The sequence below is a fragment of the Centroberyx affinis genome, unplaced genomic scaffold, assembly GCF_046629955.1.
Source record: "Centroberyx affinis isolate AG114_WGS23_722 - 3 ecotype Tasmania unplaced genomic scaffold, CSIRO-AGI_Caff_v1 ptg003015l_1, whole genome shotgun sequence".
NCBI classification, from domain to species: Eukaryota; Metazoa; Chordata; class Actinopteri; order Beryciformes; family Berycidae; genus Centroberyx; species Centroberyx affinis.
This window is the reverse complement of record NW_027281113.1, coordinates 398,904-419,275: the sequence shown is the minus strand read 5'-3', so window position 1 is coordinate 419,275 and position 20,372 is coordinate 398,904. Positions and strand designations below refer to the sequence as shown.

Here is a 20,372-nt window from a genome sequence, read left to right as displayed (position 1 = left end):
GGGTCTGAAGACATTCTAGACTGTCATCAAGAACGAGTTACTAATGAAAGACTGAAGTGTATGATGTACACTGAAACAAGTTAGAATTCCATAGCTTTGACTGAATTTTTGAAATATCATTTGGAAGACACAGAGAGCAAATCATGCTCGTACAGAACTGATATGTAGACATAGTCAAAAGAAATAGATTTAGTAATAGTAATAGACTTTGAAATGTCATTTTCCACAGTATTTGGAAGGATAAATCTACAATTTCACATTCACACTATTACATTTCTTTGACATTGCTTCCTCTGGGGCAGACTTTTGTTGAAATGTAACAGTGGCGTGTGCATTATATCTGTTGTGTTAAGCATGGAGAGGCCGATGCGGATTAGTCCAGCCACACAGTGCTTTACCTTGATGCCCAGGCACGCCTCACAATCTGTCCCCACATTCTTACACCCAGCCAAACTCTTGGATGTGGTGGCAGTTATGGAGGGCCAGTCTGAACAGAGACCTAGCATTTGACACACGCATGCACACGCGCATGCACACACACACAAAGTCCATGTCATTATCAGTGCATGGACATATGGTTTATTGTTGTTAGAATAATATTCAGTCAGATTAAGATAAAATAAGATAAGATAAGATAAGATAAGATAAGATAAAATAAGATAAGATAAGATACTCAAGTTTTTATTAAGTAAAACATTTTACACATCTTTCCACCTCTGCTTGTAAGCCTTTTGGCCAGTATAGATTCCCCTTTGGCTGACTTGTCAAATTCTGCTTTGCCAAACGCAGATCAAGATTCAAATGTGGACTGCTTCGGTGGTGCCAAAAGTGGCACAGGTTTCTCCAGGAAGAATTTGCTCTAGGGGGGTAAGTCGAGCAGAGGGGCCGGCGTGAGACCTGGAAGCCTGAAGATTTCCTTCACCTGATGAGGATTTTCTTTTGGCTGACTGGTAGATATTTGATTTCCTGCATGAAGAAAAGGTTTTAACGCCAGTCTGTGACGCTCAAAGCAGTGTCAGTTTTTCAGTGAGGTCATTTATTATGTCTCTAATGCCAATTTAAGTCTGACCTGTGCCATGGTAATTTTAGGAATTTGGTTATAATTGGGACTTCCATTAGATTCATTGGTCAGCTATGTAGTGTCTGTTATAATACATTGTTTCTCAATAAATCTCAGGTAAACTGCCAGCTTAAACTGGGGCAAGCATAGGTGGAGTACAGTGATGTAATGGAAAGATGCTTGTTTCAATATTGCGAAACCAGATATGGTCACGAGTGAACGGTGTGCAGTATCCACAAGCTTCTCACAAAATCATCACAGTCAATAAAACGATTACCTTAATCTGCCAAACATCTAAGATAAGATAAGATAAGATAAGATGAGATTGCAAATGGTCAAGGCTGACTGGCTGGCTGGCTGATTTTATTGATCCCCTGGAAGAAATTCAGGTGCCACAGCAATTGGTGGAACAATGCCAAGGAAGTCAAGTACAGGAAAGGTAATAAAAACAAGGAGGTAATAAAATAAAATAAAGATAATATACACTAATAGATTCAAAGTAATTCAATCACAGCACATAGCCAGTTTCCCAACTCCCAACCAAATGAGAATATAGGCACATTCCATATCCATGCTTCAAACATACATTCAATGTTTTAATATTATTTTCTTATTTGTTTTTTCCTTGATTTATTAGTTTGGGTGCTGTAGCTAACTCCAATTCCACTGAAACAAAACGTTTTTATCACATATTGCACAGGTGTAACAGATTGTCACAGTCCTCACCCTGGACTGCAGGCTTTCCGTTCAGTAGCACCTTGTGACCACAAAAGTCAAATGCACACTGTCTTATCAGGGTTTCCACTTGAAAAGCACCTAATTCAAACATCCAAACTGGGTATTTCAGCTCAGGAGAGAGTTAACACCAAGGTGCTATCAACCATGTTACACACCAGTTGGGTTTTAGGAAACTTTCCAAACCTGAGTCAGGTTAGTTCTGGGTTGTCAAAGACTGTATTTCAGAAATAATTAAATCAAATGAAAGCCATGTTCATTAAAGACACTTAAAAATTTCAGCTTGACTTTAAAGTCGTGTCTGAGAAACTTTATATTAGAAACATTATAAATTTAATTTGTGAATCCCAAGTATGACTTTGTCTTTCTCTCTGTCTACATCTTTCTCTCATCTCTTCTCTCTCTCTCTTGTTCTCTCACTTTCTATTGCTTTCCCCTCCCACCCTGGCCTGTACCTCCGTCCCTCTGCTCCCCCCACACATACACCCACACCCACCCACACACACACACACACACACACACACACACACGCCACAATCTCCATTGTACGTCGAAGCTCCCAGGCAGCTCTAGTGGACTTAAACTCGTTGTAACCCTGCAGTAACTATGTTGTATTTTCCTTTGGGGCAGTGACAGGCCTCTAAACCTGCTGATAGAGCCAGGATGATCCTCTCACTAGAAAAGCAGCACTGCTATTATCAATGCTGCAGTAGGTTACCAATGATAGCTGCTCCCACTGGCAGCCTTGCTCTGCAGCTGTCTCCATACGTCAGGATAGAAACTAAGTCCTGGGTCAGATACTCTAAAACAAATCCATCCTCTCTTCCTGGAGATGATATCAGATCTAACAGAACGCAACTACAAGCGCTCCACTACAGAGCTGTGACCAATCCAGATCACATCAGATCTGTGGTTACTTGGGGGAAGAGAAGGGATAAGTATTAAACTACATATGAATATCTGAGGGAGCCTGTAGCATTGTAGCTCAGTTGTGCCAACCACCCCCTCTAGTGGTTAAGCATAGGTTAGTATTTGGCATCGTGGAGCAATTACTCAGTTTCTATTTCAATTTTCATTTCCATCTCCAAGTTAATTATATCACATTTGACAATTTTGCTGCACTGTAACAGGAATGGAATACAGTTTGGCCAGTACAGAAATGTTGAATTACACCATTGTGTGTTTCCACTGAGTGTTTCAACTTCACATCAAGACTTATTATACATTACAAACAGTTTCTAATGAGTACCTCAACTACTTTTGCTTGCAAACCACTACAAAACAACTTCACCTTAAATACTTAAGGTTATTAAGAAACCAGTCTGCACCAGTGTTTTGGCTATTGAGATATTAGTAGCAGAATTGTTAGTGTTTGGTAACATTTCCTTAACAATGATATATTCAGTAAGTCACTGGATTTGGAAGCCATTTCTAATCATAATAGTTTGATGGAATGTGCATGGGGTTTTACAGAGATGTTTTCAAGACCCTTGACTTGTTGTGTTATTATTGATAGCAAATGCTCACAACCTCTGCCTGCAGCATCCCAAAAAACACAAAACCCTGGTGCAAGTTTTTTAAGAGCAACTTGAAAGACTCTGTGACTTTATGAGCAATTAGATACGTTTCTTAATTTCCTGAAAAATCCATTTAAGAGAGGTGTTAGCAAAAACCTTCACACAAACAGCTAGTAGAGGAGTGGGAAATCTAGCAGTGGTGAACAGAATAGTGAGATTGCATAACAGGCTTGTTGAGATAAAGCATCACGATGTGCTGTTTTCCTCTCAAGCTAAACAAAGAGACTGCATTGCAGACTGAGGCTGACGTACGCAGGCCCGGCAACAAGTGAAGAAGAAGTCTGCTAAGTCACTCTGCCCAGGAGAGAAGTTGGCCGTCTTTCAAACAAAGTGAAGAGGTCAAAATCCATATGCAACAGCATGGCTCAAACATTTTGTTTTCCCCCATGACTCCATATGTTTTGTGAAATCTCCATATGCTTTCTATTGTGCAGTGGCACCTAAATGAATTGAAATGGCGAATAAGGGTGCGGCAAGGATTTCCTGACTGTCGCTGAACTCAGGAAGTGGAGGAAGTTGGGTGTTTTTTCCTGTGGACATGGGAGAACTGTTAAACGAGGCAACAGTCTCTTCCCTCTCATGTTCCCCCTGTTAATCAGTGTGTGTCTGCCTGTCTCTGTTTGAAAGGTGTTCTCTTTCACCTCGTTTCTGCGTCTCTCTCTCTCTGTCTCATTCCTCCCCCTTTCAAACCATTTTCATTGTAGCCAGTTTGTCTGTTCTCTCTCTCTCATTTTCCTTTTTAATGTCTTCCCTGTTGGCCAAATTGCCTTCCCAAGAAGACTGTGACAGACAGTTTTGTCGAGCAGCAGCAGGCACAGATCCAATGCCCTTTAACTGATGCGTCTGTGCCAGCAGGGCAGACACCGCCAACCAGCCGGTGCCAGCCTTGCCCCCTAGCTCGGATGAGGTGAAAATGAGACTGCCTTACTAATAAACAACATGGTGTAAGCCAAGCTTGAAAGAGGCAGAGCACAAAGGGAACAGTGTACATGTTTAACAACAGTGAATGCAGAAAGTAAGGATGATACACAATATACAGCAGTAAGAGCAGTAAAATAACACAAAAAAGGATCAGAGAACATAATAAAAATGTAGGACTTATCTAATTAATACATCCAACATATCAATATATCCAACAACAATGAAGAAATGAGAGAAACTTTAGCTTTAGCTTTAGAGAGCTCAGGACTTGATTCATTTGAAACGTCATGCTCTACCCTTTTGGGCGATGCATTTTAAGTGACCTGGCAGGGCTTCACATTTCCAAAATGTCAACTTTATGCAGAAATAACTGGTTGGTTTCCCCTTTGAAGCTTATGTATTTCTGACATTTTACAATGCATTTTCAATAGTCTGGCTTACTTCTAAGGTCCTTGGTTTCTGCAGGGAATTAGTCATATTATTTCAACTGATTTTTGTTCAGACTATCCCACCATTAAGTTGGTTGTGCTCAACGTTTCCTAGTTAACTTTCGTCCTTTTTTTTTTAGAAAACATTGTTTATTGCATTTTCCACACAGCAGTTGCCGTGACCTTTGACAACATTCAAAATGCCACAGGGAGCCGAGCCCGTCTCTTCCTAACTGTGTCACACCGTTGGTCATGATGTCCTCTTCATGAGATGTGTGCTGGCAAAAAGTCACTGCTCCTCCTGCCACCACTTGGATGGTCCTTAGCACTGATTGATTGACTGACTGGTGGAATAACTGACTGACTGACTGATTGACCGTCTGACTGAGAGGCTGACAGACAAACTGGACTCCCTGGCTGACTGTTGGACTTACCGGCTGAATGACTGACTGAAGTCCACTGAACAGCTGATCGACTGATTAAAAGACTGACTGCTGCTACTCTCACGGTCATGGATCCCTTGTTTTATCTGTCTGCCTCTGTCTCTCCCTCTTGCTCTCTATCTCTGCCGCCCTCTCCCCTGATTTCCCCCCGTACAGCTGAACTCCTGACCCCCACTGCGCTGCCATCCCTCCCAGGACTCCCGACTGGTGACAGTGGGAGTCCTGTGTCAGCTGCTCCGTGGCACAGAGGCGGCACTGCGCCAGGTGGCCCCTCATAACCCCCGTGCGCTGTCACCGGTGAGTCACACACCTGCAAACTTTAACACACACACTCACACAAAACAACTGTGCATGCCATCTGGCGAAAGTTTAGTCAAGATTATAAAACAAGTAGCTCCAGCCAAGCATTTTGGTTGGTCAAAGACATATTACACCCATGCTGATAATTTCCATTGTTTTCTGTGCTAGCTTGCATGTAATACTTGTTGGAAGACTACTTTTGGTAGTTGTGGTATGGTGTGATAGAATTCGTTGTTTAAAAGCTATAAACATCCTTTACTGTGATTATGGGCATCTTAGTGATGGCAGTCACCCTTGGTTGCTCCTTATACTTAGCTGTATCACCATTAGAGCCATAATCACAGTAGAAAATGCCCTATTGGCTATTTAACATTTAGTGCATTTTATGTTGTTTTGTGTCTGTTATTTTTGGACACCCATTATTTCCCTTCTATTTTAAGTCTGAAGGAATACATATACACCTACTCACAAACCCACCCATCCAAGCAGACACATCCACATCCACATACACATCCACATCCACACACATCCACACACACACACACACACACACACACACACACACACACACACACACACACACACACACACACACACACAAAGACACTAGTGGTTCTCAACCATGTGTGATCAAGGCCCAAGGTTATGCAGGTTTTCATTCCAACTATCCAATTTTACTAAATTGTTCCACTAAATTGTTTGCGTGGAATGAAAGCCAGCAGACTCTTGGGCCTCGATGTCACATGGTCTTCTATCTTTTCCCCAGTCTGCATGCAATTTTCCTTTATTCCTCAGGGTGGCGCCCTCCACTGACTGTGCTACCTGCAATAGGAATGCAGCCTGCTGTAAGGCACACACACACACACACACACACACAAAAACACACACACAGTCACATACACACACAGCTTGTATAATCCCTTTCATTATTGATGAGTCAAATCCAACACTCACTCTCCTCAGGGGAGACGGCTGATAGGACGGAACGCCGTCGCTGCCCGGCCAATCACGGTGCAGGAGGGCGGGGGGAGGAGGAGGAAAAGTTTCTTCAAAGTTTGTGAATTTGACATAAGCCCACCAATATCCTCGGCAGTGGGTGGTATATTTGATGTGATGAGACCAAATGGATTGCCCCCCTTCTCGTCACTCCATCCCTGGGTAAAGTGAAATGAATGGGGGGAGGATTGGGTTTCTGCTGGCAGGAAGATGATATCGGAGTATTTGAAGAGCAGCGGAGCCAAGGTCACTGTCAGTATCACCTTCAGGGCCGGTGGGAGTGACGACGTCTAGATGATGTTGATGTCTCAGAGCCCCCAGTCTGCAAGAACCACTGCTGTACTGGAGAGAGAGAGACACGTGACCACCCAGCCTCAGATTACACTGTCTGTGTGTGTGTGTGTGTGCGTGTGTGCGTGTGCGTGTGCGTGTGCGTGTGTGTGTGTGTGTGTGTGTGTGTGTGCGTGGGTGTATGTGTGTGTGTGTGTGCGTGTCGACAACATTTGAGTCCAATGTATCGCACAGTAATGGAAATTGTCAAGTCAAATTAACCATCAAATTAAGCAGTTTAAATATGTATGAGATGAAGCTGCATTCTAATTTTGCTCTGAATGAATGTCTGTTTCCCCCCTTTGGTGACAGCTCAGTTTTATGGAAAATTATTTCTACCTGCTTATGTCACAAAGCTCTCTGATAAGTACGGTGAAGACAATTTTATTCTTCATGCACTGATTGCATTTTGTCATATTTGCGTTGTTTTTGTGTTGTTATATATTTGTTGCTATATTTTCAGCTGAAAGTCAGGAATACTGCATTGCATTCATCCAACAGTTTCAGGTCTTTGCAACGCCATTGCTATAAACCAGATTTGAACCATGCCATCATATGGAGAGCTGATATCCACTGATCCCTACCTCCTTAGTGTCTTGTGGACTAAATGTCGAGGCATTGCTGTTTGGCTTGGGAACACACTCTCTGCTTGGCAAGCTGTTCCTGAGACACAAAGAACCTAAAAACCTCCCTCTAAATTGCCATTGTCAGTGCTGTGGAGGATTTTTGAGTTGGTGGACCTGGGCTGGATACTGGAATGAAACATCTATTGATAGACCACAATAATACAACATACATTAAAAGCCTAATCTGGGGGCGGCCTGGTGGATCCATGAGGTGGAGCAAGAAGCATGTACTTGCGACATTATGGTTTTGACATTATGGCCTTTGTCACCTATCCTACCCTCTCTTTCCCCCATTGTTCATGTTACCTCTTTGCTGTGTACCATTTTAGGTAGGCAAAAGTCTGATTGAAAAAAATAATCTGAAGAAACATTGCATTTGGCGCACCCAAAGCATCAGTTACACCGGCAGGATGGCCTAGTGGTTCATGAGGTCATCCTCAAATTGATTATCTTAGTTCTTGATGCAAGGATAGCCAGGCCTGTAACAGCTAACTATAAGTTTTCAATGTGTTTAAAGCTGCACTAGGCAAGATTTTTATGTAAAAATACACCTGTCTTATCAGTCTAAATCTCAAAGCTGGACCACAATAGAGAAAAGTGTCCCATCCCCTCACATTGAGAGACTGTAGATTAATCCTATTTAGCCAAATAAAATTTTGGTGTTGGGGATGGACGCTGACAGGAAATCTTTCAATCAAGAATTGAAACGTAAGAGCGAAATATTAAACTGTCTTCTGAACAGGAGTGAGCAGCACTCTGTATAAGATAAAACTGGACTCATCAGTGTTACATCTTTTGCGTCTCTTGTCCCTTTGGTATCCTTTAGTATTAAGCAATCACAGACTTGGTAAACAAGAGCGTGCCTTGCAGTTTACTGACGTCATGCCACATGATTTCTGGGTATTGGAGTTCAAACTGTTTTCACTCAGTTATCTCTTGCCTCTCTTCTTTAGAGCCGCCAACATGCAAAATTGCCTAGTGCAGCTTTAAATATACGTTTCCAGATCACTGCAGAAAACACAGACCTGCATTTTGAGCTACGCTGGGATCCAGAAGTTGTGCAGAGATAATTTTCCATTAGCAAGTCCTAGCCATCGTGAATCTATGTGTACATATGCTAGTCTATTTGATATGCCTAAAAAATCCCAGATGGTTACATTAAATATCAAAATATGGCTGTATATTCTTGTGATGGTTGATAGGTTTGAAAATGAAAGTCATGAAGTCATTCCAGAGAGGATGGAGTAATTTTGTCCTGAAATCCCTGAATCCCTTCTTCTCTTCCTCATCTTCTTCCTTTTCTCACTCACCCCCCCCCCCCACCCCCCCACCCTTAGACAGTGAGACACACACACAAACACACACACACTCCCCCACTCGAGCTCTGGCCCAGCAGAAAGGCTCCAGATCGAGTGAGTCACTTAGTCGTCGTCATGAATAAATCACACCCACTCCTACTCTCCTCTACTCTCCGCCGCCGCCTTTTCCAAAACACGTCGTCTCGGAGGTCGGAGGAGTCATTCTGTCATGAGTGCACGTGCACACACACACACACACACACACACACACACACACACGCACCTGCACACATACATGCGTTGGGCTATAAGTTGCATTCTGTGCTTTAAGTTGACATTCTGACCCATTTTCCTACTGTAGAGGTGCAGGAAGACCGTTTTCCAGGATTTGGCCTATGCACACACACACACACACACACACACACACACACACACACACACACATACACACAGTGTACAGCATGCACTGCTATAGTTAGACCCTGTGAACCTGTTATACGCACGTTGCAAGGTGTTCCTGAAGTTCGCATGCTGTGTGCAGGACCAAACTAATATTCCCGGGTTAAAATCCTGAAATTACCTGGTTTCTCTCACCTAAATTGAGATTCCATAAAAAAATAAGATTGTTTCTGTAATTTTAGTAGTCTCCCCTTCAAAATGGAGCCTATTTTTGTTACATATTTATGTCAAGTAAATCTCTCTTTCTTTGTTTCTTGCTTTCTTTCCTGTTTTCTTTCCGCTACGCTCTGAGATCTCATTCCTAAATAAAAAAAAAAAATAAAGCTCCCTTTGGTTTTCTTATCTGGTGTGAAAGTAATGGGCCTTCAAAGTGCATCTCCATATCTCTCCTATTAGAATGACTCATGTCCAGACAATGTTATGTTTTGGAGAAAACAATAACATGAGTTTTCTCTAATGTCAGGCATCTATTTGTGTCTCCACTGAGTATAAAGACAGTTGAGGAAGGAGCACAATCCCTCGCTCTCTCTCTCTCTCTCTCTCTCTCTCTCTCTCTCTCTCTCTCTCTCTCTCTCTCCCCTCGCCAAGACGACATTTGTCACTTTCCATTTCGACCCCCCCTCTCCACCCCACCCCCCACCCCCCGCCCCGCGACGTGGTGGTAAAGCGGAGTTCATGTCTCCCTGCATTTCCCTGATGACGACTGATGGCTGCACCCAGAGACACAGACGCGCATAGACAGCAAGACAAAGTGACTGCTCTTTTTATGCCACTTTGTTTATGTTATACTCGCTCGTCTTAGATCGTCCACCTCTCTCTCTCTCTCTCTCTCTCTCCCTCTCTCTCTCTGCCTATTACTCTTTCTCCCTCCTTCTCTCTCTCTCTCTCTGCTCGTCTGTTTCCAACACCCCCTGCCCTCTTTCTCACTCAATTTCTCTTTTCCGATGTCACAACCTCTTTCCACCCCAATTCCTCCCCCCAATCCTCTTCTACCTCTCACCCCCCCCCCTCCCTCTCTCTCTCTACCTCTCCCTCCTTCTTACCTCATCCTCACCTCTCCCTCTCCTGCTATATATCTCTCAAGCTACCCCGCATCCGCTTCACTCGCACCGTGGGTAAAAAGCCTGTGAAATTTCCCACAGGGTAAAGCAACATGAGTTTGCTTCTACAATGTAGGAAATGGACTCCTATCTGAGGCATTGATTTCCCCTCAGCATTATGGGAAGGAGATGGCTGTGAGGTGCAGGCTAAGAGCCATCGGGTCGATACGCATTCTCAAGCGCCGGATGTTCTTCCCCGTAGTCGGATTGGTTTCACCGCTCCTGTATGGGCTGCAGTTGTCGTCGGCTGACTCTTTTAATTGAGCAGGATCAAGTGATAAAAGAAGGATGGCAGAGATTATTTGATTTTCATTAGGGTTTTTTTTTTTGTAGTTTGGGGATCTTTCAGTAGAGAAAACTACAGTTGAAGCACTAGCTTTAGCAGTTGGAGTAGTTACATTACTATTAGTGGCAGTGATAGCAGCAGCAGTAGTGACAGTAGTAGTGGTAGTAGTAGTAGGTGTAATTTTCTTTGATTTAATCATATAAGTATACTCATAACGTCATACTGTATCAGTAAAATCAGTATCATATTAAAAATTATTTAGAAAAATACACTTTAATTAATTATTTGCAATAGACCTGCTTTAAGCTTTAATTCTACATTTTTACATTCCATATTTCAAAAACATTTGGCCTTATTATGGTTTCATTTTTGACTCTTAAGGCTTTGCAAAGTTTTAAACTCTAGACTGTTCAGCATATGTGCTCATGGCATAGATATATGACTTTTAAATTATTTCTCTCAAAGATGAATATTAAACCCTTGTTTGAAGCGTTACTAACTGTAAGATTATCTGTCTTTACGTATCATAATGCCACTTTATTTCATTTGCACCGCTATGCCTCTCTCATCTTACATCCATTTGCATACTATTGAATTTACGATGTGCAGTATTGTGTTTCCTGTTCAGTCTTGTTCTGGGAAATGAATGATGGCTGTGCAGCTGCTCTCTCATGCCATAGTTACGGAAACGTAAATAAAACAATCAATATTCCCTGTGGTGTAAGCAATGAAGGCTCAGACAGACCTATTGACAGTCTGTGTTTTCAAAAGCCCCTATTATGTAGAATATGAACAGACCTATAAATGAGTGCGGGACATCGATTTTTCTCCTTGTTTTCGGCACAGACCATAAACCAGTTCTCAGAGCAGCTTGGCTTATGGTGACCTTTGTGACCAAAAGTTTTCCATATTGTGTTGATCTTCACTTTCTGCAAGTGGTTTTCAAGTGCTGAGGTGTTCATACCACGATTTACAGGAGGATGGGAGGAGGGTATCAGTCGAGACGTGTGTGTGTGTGTGTGTGTGTGTGTGTGTGTGTGTGTGTGTGTGTGCATGAGTATGTGTGTGTATTTCACTTGCCCAGTTCTTCCCAGCCATCATATGAGGCGCCTGAAAGGGCAGAGGAATGTGGCATGGTGCTGCAAAAAGGAAGCCTCTCTCTCTCCCTCTCTCTCTCTTTCTCTCTCTCTCTCTCTCTCTCTCTCTCTCACATAGACACACATGCCACCACCACCTTCTTGCCCATCTCAGAGACAGCGACATTTCTCCACCCACCACAGCCGCTGGCACCGGATCAGCACCATCTTACACAACCTAGAATGTGCTGAGAAAAAGAAAACTACTCGTACTTAGAACTTCATGGACAGATAAGACTTTTGGACGAGCTTCTCGGACACACGGATCTGCCCAGGTGATACTTCACCCTCTGTCGGGTGCAGCCCTCCTGCTGCAGATTCACTGGCTGGGCAGAATAAGCAAGAGAAGAGAGAAAACACTTAGCAGACATAGCAGAGCTGGAGATGAGTGGAGGCGTCCGCTCTGCCTTTTTCCTGCTGATCTTGAGCCTGCTGGGTGGCCTTGGCTGCCTGGGTGAAGCCGAGTCCCCGGATGACAGCGTTGGCTCTGGGGAGGTGGTAGGCCCCGGGCCCCCACACCTCATCTTTATCATGGTGGATGACCAGGGCTATGGGGACATTGGCTATCATGGCTCGGACATCCACACGCCTGTGTTGGACCAGCTGGCAGGAGAAGGGGTCAAACTGGAAAATTATTATGTCCAGCCCATCTGCTCGCCCTCTCGCAGTCAACTCATGACAGGGCGGTGAGTGATGTCCTTATAATTACACTGTTATTATGATGCAAAATCAATTGAATAACTGCATCTGATCTCATCTACTGTAATTATGTGTAGAATTGATAGTCTTTTGTCTTTCGCCATAGTCTTTAATGGTGTATCCAGAGAAAGCATTCCACCGCCTGTGGTGCCAAGATTGAAAACTCGCTTATTTAGTTTATTAATCGTTGCAGCACAATGTACCTGTACTTTGAGTTATGGTTGGATATGAAAGAAACAAAGAGATTATTTTCCATCTAAGTCCACTGCTTAAAATCTTGCACTAAGACTTAAAAGCCCCATCAAGTCATTGGCTCTGAAAACAGAATTGTTATGGCACTCCCTATCTTCAGTGTTTACAGCTGGAGAGGCCTGCCACTGATAAACAACTATTTCATATCCAAGGAATATCAAAACCATTAAACAACATTTTTTCTAATCTTTAATCTTTACAGGAAAAATCCACCCTAAAGCACTTTAACTTTATTAAACAAACAGCTATTGGCAATGTACCTTTAATTTCTGGCGACATTTTGTTGACTGATGGTGCATTTTTATTATCCACTTGGATAACTTGCCCAATGTAGATGACGTGATATCACATCGGGATATTTTCAACACAGCTACAATGGAGTTTTATAGCAGAAACATTTTCAAGTATCTAAAACATTTTGCAACATTAATCAGTGTTGGTTCAAATCACTAACTGAAGTAGTAGATGAGGCAGGTTAAGAGAAAGTGTGAATGTCAAAAAAGTAACTTCTAACACCACAGATTAATGATATCTAACAGTGTAAGAGTACCAGGGTCATTTTTCTTTAACCATCTGTAGACCTTCCCTTTATTAAATAATCTCAATAAGACCCTCCACCTCCTTCTCTTCTCCTGTCCCACTCTCCCTGTCTGCCAGCTACCAAATTCACACTGGCCTCCAGCATTCGATCATCCGGCCCCGCCAGCCCCTCTGCCTGCCCCCAGACACTCCCACCCTCCCGGAGCGGCTGGTGGAGGCCGGGTACGCCACACACATGGTGGGCAAGTGGCACCTGGGCTTCTGCAGGCCGGGCTGCCTGCCCACTGGGCGGGGCTTTCAGAGTTTCCTGGGCACGCTGACTGGCAGTGGAGACCACTTCTCCTATCAGAGCTGTGATGGGGCTGAAGCCTGTGGATTTGACCTGCATGACGGAGAAAGACCAGCCTGGGAGATGGCTGGAAACTACTCCACTCTGCTCTACATAGAAAGGTGAGCTTACTGAGCATGTATACCTTAAATTATGCTAAGGAACCCAAACTCCAAAAGTTAAATTATTAAACTAAACTAAACTAAACTAAACTAAACTAAACTAAACTAAACTAAACTAAACTAAACTAAACTAAACTAAACTGAACATTCAGACCTGATTTATCGCTGTACATGGTCCTCTATGGATTGAGATAATTCTACCATCCTTTGGCTTATAAAGCCATTTTAAACCCCATTGGATAAACCAAAAAAGCATGGTGGTTAAGTTAAAAACAAGGCTGCTTTCCTTAGCTACTGAAAAGTTTACATTTTGGAGATACAAGTTTTTCAGCCAACAGCAACGATATGTAAAAACCAGTGTCCCCTCTCTCCACCCAGAGTGAAGCAGATCCTGAGGAGCCATGACCCCCATGCGCCGCTCTTCCTCTACCTGTCCCTCCAGGCCGTCCACACGCCCCTGCAGGTACCTGACCAGTTTCTACAACGCTACGATTCCCTGGACAACCGTGTGAGGCGGCACTATGCAGCCATGCTGAGCTGCCTGGACCACGGGGTTGGGGAAGTGGTCCAAGAGCTGAGGACCAGCGGGCTCTATCAGAAGTCAGTGCTGATCTACTCATCTGATAACGGGGGACAGCCGCTCTCTGGAGGGAGCAACTGGCCGCTGAGAGGTGGCAAGGGGACGTACTGGGAAGGGGGGGTCCGGGCGGTGGGTTTTGTCCACAGTCCCCTCCTGAAGAGGAAGGGTGTGGTCAGCAGGGCACTGATCCACATATCTGACTGGTATCCCACACTGCTGGGGCTGGCAGGAGTCTCGGAGTCCCACCTTGGACTAGACGGCCACAATGTGTGGGGGGCCATCAGCGAGGGTCTACCTTGCCCCCGCACCGAAATCCTCTTCAACATCGACCCGGTCTCCAGGCGGCCCGGGGAGCCCGATCACAGGGCGCTGGTGCTCAACGGCTTAGGGATCTGGGACACGGCGGTGAGGGCCGCCATACGGGCCGGGGACTGGAAGCTCTTGACGGGCAACGTGGGTGACGGGGACTGGATCCCTCCGCAGACTCTCCCTGGCGGTCCGGAGCGATGGCAGGGACTAGAGAAGCGGCGCAACCGGCGGGGCAAGTCAGTCTGGCTGTTCAATGTCACCTCTGACCCCTACGAGAGGTCGGACCTGGCGGAGGAGCGTCCAGAAGTGGTGAAACATCTGCTGACCAGGCTGGCAGAGTACAACCAGACAGCCGTGGAGGCCAGGAACCCACCAGATGATCCCATGGCCGACCCCCAGCTCCACGGGGGGGTGTGGAGCCCCTGGCTGGGCATGGAGGGGGACGAGGGGGACAGCGAGGAAGAGGATGGGAGGAAGGAGAGGATGACGAAGATGAGGCACTGCAAGGTGTGCAAACTGAAAGCCCTCTTCAAGAAGGTGGGCTCACGTTTGCAGAGGAACGCCCTGTTCTTCTAAAAGTGCCGTCAAGCGAGATTAATGGAGCCACCCAGGGGGAAACAGAGAAGGAAAGAGAGAGGCAGATGAATAAACACAAACACAGACTGGCAGACAAGCAGGCAGGTCAGATAGACAAGTAAGGCCCACAAACAAATAGGTAGGCAGACAAACAGGCAACCTGATGGACAGGGCAGACAGAGCTGTGTGGCTGGCAGAGCTGGCTGACTCACTCGCTGTCCCGCGGCCAAGCTGCAGCAGGATGACTTTGGACCATCGTCGGACTGTGTAGGGAGATGTACGTGTGCGTGTGTGTGTGTGTGTGTCGTTTGTGTGTGCGTGTATGCCTGTGTTCATGTGTGTGTTTCGATTAATACAGAGAGAGAGAGAGAATGTGTGCATGGGTGAGAGAGGCCTGGAGAGATGGGAAGAGGCAGAAAGGCACGGAGGGTGACGTCTCCATGTCTCATCGCCTAGTCAACAGAGAAGACCCTTTCGGAATGACACGAAGACACCCACAGGGGTTGTTTTAGTCAAATGTCACCTTGTTATTTTGTTCTTAGGGGTTATACAGACACACTTCTGCTCATAACACACTCCCCCGCCGAAAAGCGAAAGACCTCTGACCACCACACAACATCCACTCCCTGCAGCAATGACTAACCGACAAAAACGCTATTGCTGATCATTCATTTCTGGACTTTAACAATCAATCTCAGGTGGTATAAAATGATGGGGAAACTTGTTGAAACGATCAAAATAAAATCATGAAAGTCAAATCGTCTCGTCAATCACTGAAAAAAGCCGTGAATTAAAAGCTGTTGGAAAGCCAGAGTTTACGTGGGAACTCATACTGTCTGATTAAGTGTGATATATCTGCCTGCTGGCGAAGCTGCGGCTGTGCTGTGATGCTGATCTAGCTGGATGCGAATGGATCAGAGGTGGCACCACGGGCTGCTGTGCCTCATACTGCACGTACCACAGTAAACAACTGCGATTGTATTAGGTACTGTGTGCACGTCTCATCCCTTGACTCCAACTGTTATGTGTGTGTAGGAATCTGTGTGTGTGTGTGTGTGTTTGGGTGTTGAGTGTCAGCAGCAATCCCCCACACAGTGGCGAAAGGACTGTAGATTTCACTCCAGTGATAATGAATATTCAACTGTCCTGCCTCCCCCTCTCTCTCTCCCCCCCTCTGGTCAACTCTCCCTCCTCCTCTCTCTCTCTCTCTCTCTCTCTCCTTCCCTCAATTTCTCCCTCGGCTCCTTGCGTTTCTCTCCTGCTCTTTGCCCGTTCCCTCGGCAAACCGCCACCTCCTCCTCCTCCTTCCCCTGTCTGTCTTTCTCTTTTTGTTATTCGTCCTCCTCACTCGTTCATGCTCATTTGGAAGATCGGGTCAGAAGTGTTAGCCGTGAAAACAACACTTTGCAGCGAGCTCTGTGGCACACAGTTACATAAAATGATGCAGAGGAGGAGGGAAGAGAGGACTCCCCAGGGAGGCTGCATGGAGCTGTCGTGTTTGAAGTGCTTTTAGATTCGAATAATCTAATCATTTTGTGAAGATGGACACACTACATACAGTACATCACACCAAGTATAATAAGAGTAAGAATAAGAAAATAACAACATGTGAGATTCATTACCTGCAAAGATCACTATAAGTGAGCCCATAATGACTCTCACACAAACACAACTTAGTGAAACTTAAAATTTTTAATTTATACTCATCAGGAAAATCAGTTCGGCACTTCATCAAGGAATTGGATTGGTCAAATGGGTGTTGCAACCGTGTTTCATGAACCCAAATTGTCCTTCAGGAATTTTTCTAGCTTTACCCTCTTTCTTATTTTATGTATGTATCTATGTCAAGGAAGACAATGTACGTATATTTGTAACAATTATATAAAAACCATAATACCTTCAAGAATGTAGTTTGAGTTTTGGTATTTCAGTGACGCCAGTAGTTTTTGGTGCAAGAACCCTACTCCTCATTGAGTACTTAATATTCATATATTGTTAGGTGTTTCCTTTATTTTGTGTATGTGTATGCAAAACACACACACACACACACACACACACACACACACACACACACACACACACACACAAAACCTCACAACACCAAAAGTAGAATCCAGAGATGAGATTTGACCGGAATGCTTTGCTGGGAGAGCTTTAGAGGCATCTGAGGACTGGTGAAGAAAACTGTTAGATGCCTACACATCTAATTCCCAGGATACTGTAACGGCCTGCAGAAGTAAGGCACAGTCAGATGCTATAAATCGTGGAGGAGGTGACACACAAACACATGCACACACACACACACACATGCACACAGAGTGCTATGCAGTGTGTGGGAGGGAGTGAGCTGTCATGGCCATTGTTAGATATTCAGTGGAGGGTAAGCTAACGTAAGACCCTTGGGTGAAGTCATGTAGTTAAACACAATGGGATGTACTATGCTGTTTTCTTTTCGTATTATGTTCTCTGTATGTCCCAAAATATAAAATAAAAACTTGCCATGTCTCATTCACCTAGTGAATGCAACCCGGTTACAACCATCATTCACTGAGACTAAGTGATATCAATGACTGGATGGGGGCACATTCACTGGAGTCCCTTGTACTGTAAGTGGCTGCCCATTAAGCCTTGAAACAGCCCTAATGTACTATTAAATGCTTACTTGGGACAATCTGCTGATTCAGTAATTGACAAAGATGTGCAGCAGGTTCACAGTAATGTACTCTGCATGACAGACAGTTCCCAAGGAGAGTATTATGGTTAAAACTTCAAAAATGATTTACTGTACGACATCCAAGTCCAAATGTCCCGGTGCAATTCAGTCCAGCAGCAAAGAGGAGGCCTTGACTTCTGGGTGTCTTGCAGTGGGGTTGGCAGCATCAACACACACTGCTGATCACCTCCCCAACCTCCATGGGATGGAGAAGAGGTGAGCATGTGTGTAAGTGTACAGACTCTCACACACACACACACACACCTCAAAATCCTAAAGCATTCGTGATGTCACCGGTCAAGAGGAGAGGCCCTCCAAAGATGTGTAGAAGAGCCAAGTTGAAATCATTCTTGTTGAATGAGTCACGCAGCGGCTCCACCACACTGGTGTTGCTGTATCATCGCTGCTTGGTGGTTTTGCTTTTAGAGCATATTTAACTGAGCTCATGTCTTTGAGCAAGATAAGCTGAGAAGCACGGTTCTCAGACCAGATGAGACGAGTTCAAACATTTAGATTCAGATGTCTGTGCCATGGAATAGTTACATCCTTTAACAAACAATTACAATTTGCTGAAAGACAGCAAAGATTTCATCGTGATCACAATGAAAAACCTGACTCCAGGCATGCTTTATGCAAACTACATTCATAGTGATTTAACATAACCGTTCAGCAATGCTAATCTTTTGATAGCCTATGGAAGCTGTAGGTTCTCCATGCAGCCACTGCTGGAGGGTGTGTGCCCCACATGCTAAATAATGCAGTGTCATGTGATGAGGCAAGAGCAAGCCGAACAGGAAGAGAGGACAGCACACTATTACTAAAGAGTGGCTATTATCTCAGCAAACTGAAACATTGCCCTGTTGAACCTTTGTGTGGTTAGGGTTGTGCTTAGTTGGAGAAGATCCTAGCCAAGAGGTTAATGCAGGATGTTACTGTGTTAGCTTTACTTGACTCACGGTAAGGTAAACCAGTGCAAAGCCTCCAGTGTTTACATGCAATCAATCATGCCTTCCATCATTACAAACAACACAAATTTACCCACAGGGAAACTCACTGCCCATCCGTTGTTACACTACCAGTCAACAGTCTGGACACACCACATTTTTCGTAAAGACACCAAAACTATGAAATAACACAAATGGAATTATGCAGTGACCAAAAAAGTGTTAAACAAATCAAAACTATCTTATATTTTAGATTCTTTAAAGTAGCCGCCCTTTTCCTTGATGGAAAGGCAAAGGCTTTGGAAAGAAATTCATACATAGGCATCAACTTCACTATTTATATTTGTCTAAGAAACAAATTTCAAGCATTTAAGCATAAGTCTTTAGATCAAAATGGCTTTAAGAGAATGAAAAACACAGTACATTCAATCAGGTGTGTCCAAACTTTTGACTGGTAGTGTACATGTAAAAAGCAAAGAGGCCAATATAACATCTTTGCTGGTTTTCCAACTCTCCTCCCTCCATCCTCTCTCCCTCTTTCCTCCTGCTGTCCCCTCCCTCCCCCGACACCTCCCACATTTCACTCCCTACTATCTTCCCTCTTTCCCTCTCCCTCCCTAACTCTCTCCCTCCACCCGAGGTCTTCTGCCCAACTGTTACCACCCACCCTTCAACCTGCCGCTGCACAGCCTGTCCGAGACTCGTCTGACAGGCGCATCACAGAGAAACACAGCAATTAATATGAAGGTACCTCTGCACCCTCGCTAATTAGGCTTTCATATCAGAGCGGCTCCCTGTAATTATGGCAGAAGCTGGTCGCACTGCTCCTGTGCGCACTGCAAACACTCCTTAATCACCAACAGTGCTCTCTAAACACTGTTCCAGATATGCACTCACAGTACAGAGGCAAAGCAGAGAGAAATAGAGGAGTGAGAAAGAGAGAGGACACACTTATTTGCATTTACACATCTTGAACATGAGATATACACTGTTTTCTTTTGCGTCGCACAGTGTTACAGTGTTGTGCGTTCAGATAACATTCTCAAACTCATTTTCTCTCTTAAAGCACATTATTACAGGTCTTGGAAAGTGTGTCCATTTATCGTTTTGGATTTCCACAATATTTATAACCCTCAATCTACAACTCAATTAATAACACGTTATCAAATGCCATAACATTTATTGATGGTTGGTTCCTTGGTGGCCTAATAGTTCTTCTATTCAAAGAACCACTTGAACCACTAAATGTTTTCTGTCTGCTATTTTACGAGCAATTATTGACTCCATGTAGCACGTAGTCGTTCAATACTATCGTTCAATGGTCCTGGGGTTAACAAGTGGTTCTGTGTAGATTCACAAATAGATCTACATGGAATGACAAAGTTGATCTGTACAGAACTACAAATGGCTTCAACAGTACTGTTTTTTTTTATAGTTCTGAACTCTAATGTATAAAAAGAAGTATGATGGTGAAGAGATTTACTGTACATATCCTCCCTTACCAACTTAGCCAATAACAGTAAGTTCATTATCTTCTCAAATTTGCACAGTTGTACTTAAAATGTTTTTGTAGTGATTAAATGTTTGCCAACACATAGGAATCGGTGTATGATC

The 20,372-nt window shown here is 44.2% G+C and overlaps 1 protein-coding gene across 1 annotated transcript; it reads left to right on the top strand.

The window, feature by feature from the left end:
- The first annotated feature begins 12,079 nt into the window (after positions 1–12,079).
- On the top strand, positions 12,080–15,101 carry LOC139659090 (arylsulfatase I). The gene is made up of 3 exons (XM_071537311.1): positions 12,080–12,381; positions 13,304–13,636; positions 14,015–15,101. Exons 1-3 carry the CDS (start codon positions 12,080–12,082, stop codon positions 15,099–15,101), a joined length of 1,722 nt encoding a protein of 573 aa, XP_071393412.1.
- The last annotated feature ends 5,271 nt before the right edge of the window (positions 15,102–20,372 follow it).